The sequence below is a fragment of the Engraulis encrasicolus genome, chromosome 11 (genome assembly GCF_034702125.1).
Source record: "Engraulis encrasicolus isolate BLACKSEA-1 chromosome 11, IST_EnEncr_1.0, whole genome shotgun sequence".
Lineage (NCBI taxonomy): Eukaryota > Metazoa > Chordata > Actinopteri > Clupeiformes > Engraulidae > Engraulis > Engraulis encrasicolus.
In genome coordinates, this window is record NC_085867.1 from 53,193,663 (window position 1) to 53,203,662 (window position 10,000).

At 46.2% G+C, this 10,000-nt stretch overlaps 1 protein-coding gene across 2 annotated transcripts in view; it reads left to right on the forward strand.

Annotated features, from left to right (window-relative positions):
* The window catches only part of mbd2 (methyl-CpG binding domain protein 2), a 74,800-nt gene that overhangs the window by 29,877 nt on the left and 34,923 nt on the right, over positions 1 to 10,000 (forward strand). For both annotated transcript variants that reach the window (XM_063210975.1, XM_063210974.1), the window contains exon 3: positions 9,240 to 9,377. In XM_063210975.1, the coding sequence (XP_063067045.1) occupies positions 9,240 to 9,377 (138 nt within the window). The remainder of the gene's footprint in view (positions 1 to 9,239; positions 9,378 to 10,000) is intronic.

The following is a 10,000-nucleotide window of genomic DNA, read 5'->3' on the forward strand; positions in this document are numbered from 1 at the left end:
TTATATGCATTTAGTTGTTTTAAATAGCTTTCTATAGTTCAATATATATGTTTTCTAAATTTCAATAATTTCTATCCTACTTCAGAGATGACCAGGATTAGGCCAACTTCTTTTTGATTATTGTGTTTTTATCAGATAAATGTGTGAATATTAAGCATTCATTCTACTTTTTCAATTCATTTTCTAAGTATGTGTATGTTTAACTATATAACTTTCTTCTAGATGGCCCCAATAACAAGCAAAGAAAAGACTGCTCGCTACAGGCCGCGGATCAACTGTTCAGTGAAATAGTAATGAAAGGACAAACATTGTATGTTTCAGTGATTAATGAAATGAAAAAGGAAAATGCTTTTCAATGTTATACCCAAGTGTTAAATGCTTTAGTATTGAAAATATTAATATGATATCTATGTCTCGCTCCGTGTAATGCTTTGCAGTATATTGTTCCGCTTGCCCCACCTTCTGACTCAAAATGGAGTTGTCAGTAATAGTAAGGAAACTGTTAATGTTTGTATGTGAAATGAAATTGGATAAGTTATGCTGATTCTTTATAAAATGTATTAAATGTGTTTTAACTATCAAAATCATTGAAAAACCTTAATTGCCTGCTGTTTTCATCATGTGGGGCGACCACCTGTCATGTGGGGCGACCGACAATATTCAATTCTGTAGGAAATTCAAAAAATCATGTCTGTCCATTTTGGATGAAATATAATTCATTGGTATAACATGATTAAGTGGATACTATACCTATATATTTTAAATAAGCTTTATGGATTGTATGAGTAAAAAACAATATGTAATTGCTTTATGAGGGGGAGACTGCCCTTATCGATAAAATGTATTTAACATCATTTGCAATAAATGAAAGGACACATGAGTATATCATTCTTAAACAGTTCAATTAATTACTGATACTTATTAAAATATAAGTTATGTTAAGGAAATCTATTAATTTTGGGATAAATCACGGTCGCCCCAAATGACTTTTTTAAGGTCGTTGCCCTATTCATTTGAGTGTAAAAGCACTAAAATATCATTATTTGAAGTTTTCACACACATGCATGTGTAGACTACATTCCAAATGTTTAGAAAATTGGCAAATATATTATTATTTGAAGTATTTTAAAAATGGACCTCTCAAAGGCCTTATACGTCTTTGACCCAAGTGCATGCAGCCGACACTGCTGGGGAAATGCGACATTCCTTCACATTTCAAAACAAATTTACCTTCAATTTTTTTGCAAAGCTGCTTTTTGCATCAACAATTGACATTTCATGTTTTCTGTGCGTCACACAACATATACAGTACCCTGACACGTCAAAAGGCATGCCTCTTGATAAGCAAAACACAGAAATAAGGCGTGTCCTTGAACATTGCGACGCAAAAGGAAGTCGACCTATTTTGTTGAAACGCGGTGAAAAAGGGTGATTTTGTCGATGAGTTTGTATCGAAACGGAGTAAAAGGGTCTTTTTTTTCTTGCAGTGTCGCCTTGCCATAGTCTGCTACCCCCACTCTACATAGCTGTGTAGCTCATTCCCCCATTCCCCCCATGTTTATGCACGACTGCCTCTGCTGCTTCCGCCGCTGCTTCTGCCTCTCTGCTCTTTGCTGCATTTGTGCAGGGTGTACATATATGTAGACATGCATGCATAGCCCTCCTCTTCTCTCCATGTAGACTGTTGAAAACAAATCCCACTGGATGAGTCCTGTTCAGTTTCACGTTTTGGTCTCGGCACAGGGACAGCGGAATCTAATGATGGACACTGTGGTAGAGTATTTGGCGCTATTTGACGAGAAAGATTCGTCTCGGTGCCTAGGCATGCATTGCCAGTCTGCATCCATGTGCGTGCTGCGTGCGTGCGTGTGTGGAGGATTCGTGTGCATGCCATATAATAAGAGCTTTATATAATATGGTTGCATGAGACTTGAGTTTGGGTGGTGCTAGGCCCATGTGTATATAAGAGACAGATGGTGTGTGTGTGTGTGTGTGTGTGTGTGTGTGTGTGTGTGTGTGTGTGTGTGTGTGTGTGTGTGTGTGTGTGTGTGTGTGTGTGTGTGTGTGTGTGTGTGTGTGTGTGTGTGTGTGTGTGTGTGTGTGTGTGTGTGTGTGTGTGTGTGTGTTTGGTTAACCGTAGCCCTGTACTGTAGCTGAGTGACACTGAGAAACGGAGCATGCTCATTACCGCCTAGCAGACCTAAGCGCTTCAGCTGCACTGGTTCCCACGGGACGAACGCTCTGCCGCACACACACATGGACACACACATACGCTCATCCACACACATGCGCACGCACAGGCACGCACACGCACGCACACACATCCACACACACATACATCCACACACGCACATGAACACGCATACACGCACACACATGCACATACACATACAGTACACACTCCATCTGATTTAGCACATTGTGTGAATTATAATGCTATTACACATAGTCCACATTCAAACACATATAATTATATACACGTACGTATGAGGCTCAAAATGAGTACATGGAAAGCACCAATGGTGTGTAGATTTCCGTTCTGGCGAGTTCATTATGGCAAGTACTCGCCCCTTTGGAGTATGGAATATGGGCGCTAGTCATAAACAAATGTCGGCTCAAGTCCTCACCAAGTTAACAACAAAATGGCTCGCCACATGCCGTGTCACGCACGCACGCACGCACGCACACACACACACAAGCATTTGCATCTGTACCATGTGGGTGCCCACATATATCTTCTTGCACACAGAGAAGATCAGTGCTCAGACAGATAATGTCCGCTACCTAGAGTGACATTAACACACACTCGTGTACCGCACATTAACACACACTAGTAGAATAGAGTAACTTCATTCTACTAGTTTGTGTACACATGTGTCTGTTACTAAATCTTGAAAAAACGACACACAAGTACGACATCATGCGGCTTACAACTCTGGGGTGAGTTTCTCAAAAGAGAAGTTGTTAGCCTGTTAGCAACTTCGGTAGTTGCCAATGGGAAAATGCATTGAAAACAACAAAGTAGCTAATGTAGTAAGCAACTTTGGTTTTGAGGTCTCTCTGAACAAACACGCGCAGCACATTGCATTGTGGGAGACACACATGCACACACGCACGTACGTCACGCCACGTCCTCCTGTAACGAATTGGGGGCACATGCTGCTTAACCTCTGTAATATTTATCTGAAGGCAAATACCTCTTTGTTTTCACCTGGAACACAAACAGGATTTGAAGTGTATGAAAGAGACTTTTGTTTTGTGTGTCGTGTGCGTGTGCGCGTGTTTGTGCGCGTGCGCGTGTGTGAACTGTTGAAGGCAGTCATGCAGTGTGTTAGTGTTTATGTGCTTACGGTACCTTCTGTAGCAGTTGCAACATTAACTGTGTGGGAGTGTGATGTGTGTGTGTGTGTGTGTGTGTGTGTGTGTGTGTGTGTGTGTGTGTGTGTGTGTGCATGCGTTTCTGTGTGTTTATTTGTGTTTATGTGCGAGTGTGTAAGGGGGATAATCGTCATGTTTTGTTCCGAGCTCTCTAGTTTTTTTTGTAAGATAACCGCAGAACGCAGTGCACTCCACCAGTACCACTCAGCTCGAGGCCTGCTGAAACACACACCCTTCCAGAAGCTTCTGGCAACCGGGCTGTGTGTGTGTGTGTGTGTGTGTGTGTGTGTGTGTGTGTGTGTGTGTGTGTGTGTGTGTGTGTGTGTGTGTGTGTGTGTGTGTGTGTGTGTGTGTGTGTGTGTGTGTGTGTGTGTGTGTGTGTGTGTGTGTGTGTGTGTGTGTGTGTGTGTGTGTGCGCGCGCGTGTGCACAAGTGTATTGTCTGACTGGGTTTACTGCGTTCAGGGTTGTGTGTGTGTGTGTGTGTGTGTGTGTGTGTGTGCGTGTGCGTACTCCAGTTTCGAGTGGCCTCAGGTCCAATACAAGAACAGAGGTCAACTGCATTTTCTACTTTTTCTAGATGGCATTGGCACAGAACAGGTTTTCGCTAGCAGCCCTGTATAACCGTGATGCTTCAAGCACTGTGCAATTTGTTGCTCTTGTACCAAGTAGGTGGTCTTTGGGCAGGTGTGGTGCTACGGGAAAAAACACTGCAAGTGTAATTCGTGCACCACCATTCATTCAAGTTCAAGTTCAAGAGTTTATTTGTCATGTACACACAGTTGGTAGGAATTTGTTGTAGTATATCCCCCAACATCAAAAACAAAACAAATACAAACAATAGACAAGAGACACACAGCTGCAAAGCACATACAATAAGTTAAATATAACTATGGACACAAACAGAGACAACAGTAAACAGAGAGGTGCTCAGCAGACATTACACTGTAGTACAGATTATGCTGAGATAATGAAGTGCATTAAGGTTAAAGTGCGTAGTGAGTGGGAAATTATGTTAGGTTAGTTCATTCATACGAATGCATAGCCGGAGTGCATTTCTTCTGCTCATTTTAACTGACCAGCCATCCGAATACCTTTTTGGCACTCTGCACGAGACTGATGTATTTGGAGGAACAGCGTTGTGGTTTCCCATGTGTAGCCTACTGAAGCAAGCAGAAGTGGTATGCAGATGAATTACACTTGAGATTGAACGTTACATTGCAATTAGGTCATTTCACTTGTTAGAAAATACAAGTGAAATGTGCACACAAAATGTGAGTTGTTTGTGTGTGAGTATGCGCGTGCCTGTACGTGTGTGTGCGTGTGCGTGCGTGCGTGCGTGCGTGTGCGCGTGTCTGTGTCTGTCTCTGTGTCTGTGTCTGTGTCTGTGTTTGTGTCTGTGTCTGCGTGCATGTGCGTTAGTGTGGATTTCTTGCTACTGAGAATCAAAGGCCCAAGACCTTTTTATTTTGTAACATTCAGCATGTCACAAGGCAGCCAACGAGCCTTTTTGCTGTGCGTGCGTCCGTTTGCGTGCGTGTGCATACTCGTGCAGGCGTGCGTGTGTATGTGTGCCTGCGTGCTTGTGCTTGTCACACTGTGCGTGTGTGCTGTTGCCCAGAAGTCTGTGTGCGTGTAGTGTACATGTGTGAACACGCATGCTTTGCATTATTGTGCGTTCATGTGTTTTTTTATTTGTTTTGTGTGTGTGTGTCTGTGTGTGTGCGTGCGTGCGCGCATGTTTGTGTTTGCGTGTGCATGTGTGCACGTTGTGTGTTAGCCCTGGTCAGTCTACAGAGCTGTCTAGATAATATCTAAAGAATGCAGAGGCTCGGCCCTCATGCATGTGACGCCTGCAAAAACAGACAAGCACACAAGCATGGTAGCAATGCACGCACAAGCATACACGTACACACACAAGCATGGGTGCAAAACACACACACACACACACACACACACACACACACACACACACACACACACACACACACACACACACACACACACACACACACACACACACACACACACACACACACACACACTTCTTATATCATTGGAGAAGTGGCTGTAGTGGAGTTGAATGTGTTTTTTTGTGCCTTAAAGTCTCTTCAGCACTCGTTTTTTTCTTTGCCCTGGGGACTGCTCTCTGGCCCTCCTCTCTGCCTGCTCAACACTCATCATCAACCCTGTCTCTTCAGCTCTCCTCTCACCTCTTTTTCTCATTGTCTTATCCTCTCTCTCGCTCTCTCTCTCTCTCTCTCTCTCTCTCTCTCTCTCTCTCTCTCTCTCTCTCTCTCTCTCTCTCTCTCTCTCTCTCTCTCTCTCTCTCTCTCTGTCTCTCCTGCCCTACTCCGTTTCTTCCTCCCGCCTTTTGTCCTCTCTCGTACTCCCTTCCCCTCCCTTCCTCTCTTCTTTCCACTCTGTTGCTCTCTGTCTTTCGCACTCCCCCCCCATCTCTCCCCCTCCCTTCCTCTCCTGCCTCTCTCCCCTTTCTCTCTCTTTCTTGCTCTCCTCCTCCCATCCTTTCTTCCGTCCCACCCCTCCGCTTGTCTTTGTTTGTCCTCCTCTCTCGCTCTTTCTTTCTTCTCGTTTCTCCCCTTGGACTGAGTCCTCTCGAAGGGCCCTCCTCACCATTGTACGCCGATGCCACTCCTTGGCTAAGCTGGACTCGATCCACATAGCATAAACATAGCGCTTAGTTTTGTAGCGCTCAGCCATAATATCATGCATACGCGCGCGCACACACACGCACGCACGCACGCGCGCACGCACGCGCGCACACACACACACACACACACACACACACACACACACGCACAGACACACACACACGCACAGACGCACGCACACACACACACACACACACACACACACACACACACACTCACACACACACACACACACACACACACACACACACACACACACACACACACACACACACACACTTCCCAACATTACCCTCTGTCCCTTTTACTGGCTGTTATTCTACACACTACAGATTATAACCATACTGTAATCACAAGGGAAGACCACTTAGATAACTTTTAATATTGCATCCACACGTGCTACATTCAATTGTTGACACACACACACACACACACACACACACACACACACACACACACACACACACACACACACACACACACACACACACACACACACACACACACACACACACACACAGACCGCCACAGCTCCTAATGCTTTACGCCTTTTGATCGTAAAGGTTATTTGAGGTACTTGAAAATGAAGTGGGATGGCCACACCTGCTGAATGTCAACAGAAGTCTGCTTCGCAACCAATCTCTGTAGTGGGCCGTCATTCTTTAGCTTAGCTTTCGTCTGTGTGTATTTAGCTTGTCTGTGCAAATGCCTTGCTCTCTTTACCCTGGGTCAGAATAAAAGGTTCAAAATTACTGTATAAAAATGTGATCCGTCTGAGTGAGGTGTGTGTGTGCGTGTGCGTGTGCGTGCGTGCGTGCGCTAGTGCGCATGGGAGTGCACGTGTGAGTCTATGTGTTAGGAAGAGGGTGAGTGAGTGGGTGTGCAGGGGAACAGAAGGCATTTTTGCGACAAAGGCCACCGCCACCAAAGCTTGGAACGGACTACAATGAACATGCTTTTATGTCTAGACCTAACCAAAATGATGACTGGCTTCTTTTCTCTGGCCCTTAAATGTATGTCTGTGTGCGTGCTCTGCATTTGTGTGTGCATGTGAGTTTTTGTGACTGTGTGGTGTGTGTGTGCGCGCCCGGGCGCTTTTGTATGTGTGCGTGCATGCGTGGGTGTATGTGTGTTCACGGCTGCGCTGATGTGCATGCGCGGATACATCCGTTTTGTAAGCACTTGCATAGATGTGTGTGTGTGAGAGAGAGAGAGAGAGAGAGAGAGAGAGAGAGAGAGAGAGAGAGAGAGAGAGAGAGAGAGAGAGAGAGAGAGAGAGAGAGAGAGAGAGAGAGAGAGAGAGAGAGAGAGAGTGAGAGTGAGAGTGAGAGTGAGAGAGAGAGAGAGAGAGAGAGTGAGAGTGAGAGAGAGACGTGCGTATGTGACCATGTGCCTGCGTGTGTGTGTGTAGGCGGTGAGGGTTGAAGGTCCAGGCGAAAGAGCCAGAGAGAGGCCATTACCAGGCCGTTCTGGTCTGTCGTCGCTCCGACCGCCGCGTCGTCAGTCAGGGGCTCCTGCGTGGCCGCTGGCCCTCGGTGGTGGCTCTGCTCTGGGACGGCTGCAGGAATGTGTGTGGGAGGGCCTGGAGCTCTGGAGCTCTGGAGCTCCGAACCCTGGCAGAGCTCGACACACATCTTTGTTCCTTTCATTTTCTCTTTCACTCTCTTCATCTCTTTCCCTCTCTTTCCCTCTCATTCGTTCTCTTTCCTTCTCTTTCCTCTCTCCCTCTCTTTGTCTATTTCCCTCTCATTTTCTCTTTCCCTCCCCTTTTTTTGCTCTCGCTCTCTGGATGATCTCTCCGCCCCTGTGGCCCAGTGGCTTCACGCATGCACGCACGTACGCACACACACTGACACAGATGTGCACTCATACGCACACACAAACACACACACACACTTATGCACGCATGTACGCACTTTGACACACACACACACACACACACACACACACACACACACACACACACACACACACACACACACACACACACACACACACACACACACACACACACACACACACACACACACACACACACACACACACAGTGGAATCATGGTATCAGCAGTCTGTTTGTGTCTTTGTTTTGACTAATGCAGAGCTTCTGCTTGCGCGATCGCAGGACCTTTTGCATGTCCTCTAAATTCCGATCTACATCTGATTAAAGACTCTCTCTCTCCTGCTCTCTCTTTCTCTCTCTCTCCCTCTCTCCCTCTACCCTGTCTCTCCTTTGTACGTTTTTATTCACTCATACACTCCTTCTCTATCTCTATTTTCTTGTTTTTCCCCCCAATACAGTTCCTTTTTTCTATCTTTCTCCGTTCCTCCCTTCCTAACCCCACGAATACTGTACACTGGTATTTTGAATATCTTGAACTTCTAGCATTTACAATGCCCCCCGCAGTAAACGTATAGCCTGCCCTGTGTTTATTACTGTAGGGTTGTAAACGTGTGTCTCCATGCTGAATGATTAGAAAGGAGTTTACGACGCCCACTTCCTGGAGGTGCGTGTGGGAGGGTGAGATGCCTTAGTTGGCTCACAGTAGTGGAGTCACACTCTACTCACCCTGTCTTTGACTGTGAGAGAGAGAGAGAGAGAGAGAGAGAGAGAGAGAGAGAGAGAGAGAGAGAGAGAGAGAGAGAGAGAGAGAGAGAGAGAGAGAGAGAGAGAGAGAGAGAGAGAGAGAGAGAGAGAGAGAGAGAGAGAGAGAGAGAGAGAGAGAGAGAGAGAGAGCGAGAGAGAGAGCGAGAGCGAGAGCGAGAGCGAGAGATAGATAGATAGATAGACTGTGCATGTGTGTGTGTGTGTGCGACATTTGGTCTAAAGTCTCAGATCGAAGGTTCTGGTCTGGACATACACCGTTCACTGATACACTGTCTTTCTATCAGCAACAGATATTTGTTAGCACTTTTAAATAGGTGAATGGATTTTGTCCAAATCCAAGTCCTTGTGTGCCAATAGTCATGAATGGGTTAAGTTGCGGAGGCCAACTCTTTCAAGATGGCCATCTTTCAGCATGCCCACGAAGGCATGAGAGTCGATGCCTTGGCGTGAAGTTCCATTCTGTTTCATTTTGGTTTGTGTCTTAATGTCCGGCTGTCTCTGAGGATCCAGAACTAATCCTCTTTCTCCCCCTCTCCTTCCCCTTTCTCTTTCTTCCACCCCTCTCTCCCTCCCTGCCTCCTCCAGGGCAAGCCTGACTTGAACACGGCGCTCCCCATCAGACAGACGGCCTCCATCTTCAAGCAGCCCGTCACCAAAGTGGTCAACCACCCCAGCAACAAAGTCAAGACAGACCTGCAGCGCGCCACAGAACAGCCCAGACAGGTGAGCAGTACACACACACACACACACACACACACACACACACACACACACACACACACACACACACACACACACACACACACACACACACACACACACACACACACACACCATGAGTATTCATTCCTCGGGGTATTACTCATCATTAATTAGTCATCCAACATGCACGTAGGCACGGACACACTTAATGAATAGAAGTTATTGCACAATGTACAGCGGCATTGTTCATGATGTACTGCACGAATTGGGGCATGACTGAACTGCACTACTGTCTCAGCCTTATCCAAACAACACTGATAGCTGATGGCCATGTGTATCAGAGCAACCTGACCTTCAATACTGATCTCAGAACTGCCTAGGTGATTTTTGCTTTCACCCAGTTTGGCTGAGCGGTGCGGTGGCACACTGATCCTAAGTCAGGGGCTTATGTTGGTGTTTCATTGGGATTTCCTGCCCGGAGTGGTAATAGGCTCACTCCTGCTGTAAACTGTGCCACACACGCACATTTGATGTGGACCTTTCCCATTTGCTGCCTAGACAGACATAGGGGTATAAACAAGCGCACACACACACACACACACACACACACACACACACACACACACACACACACACACACACAC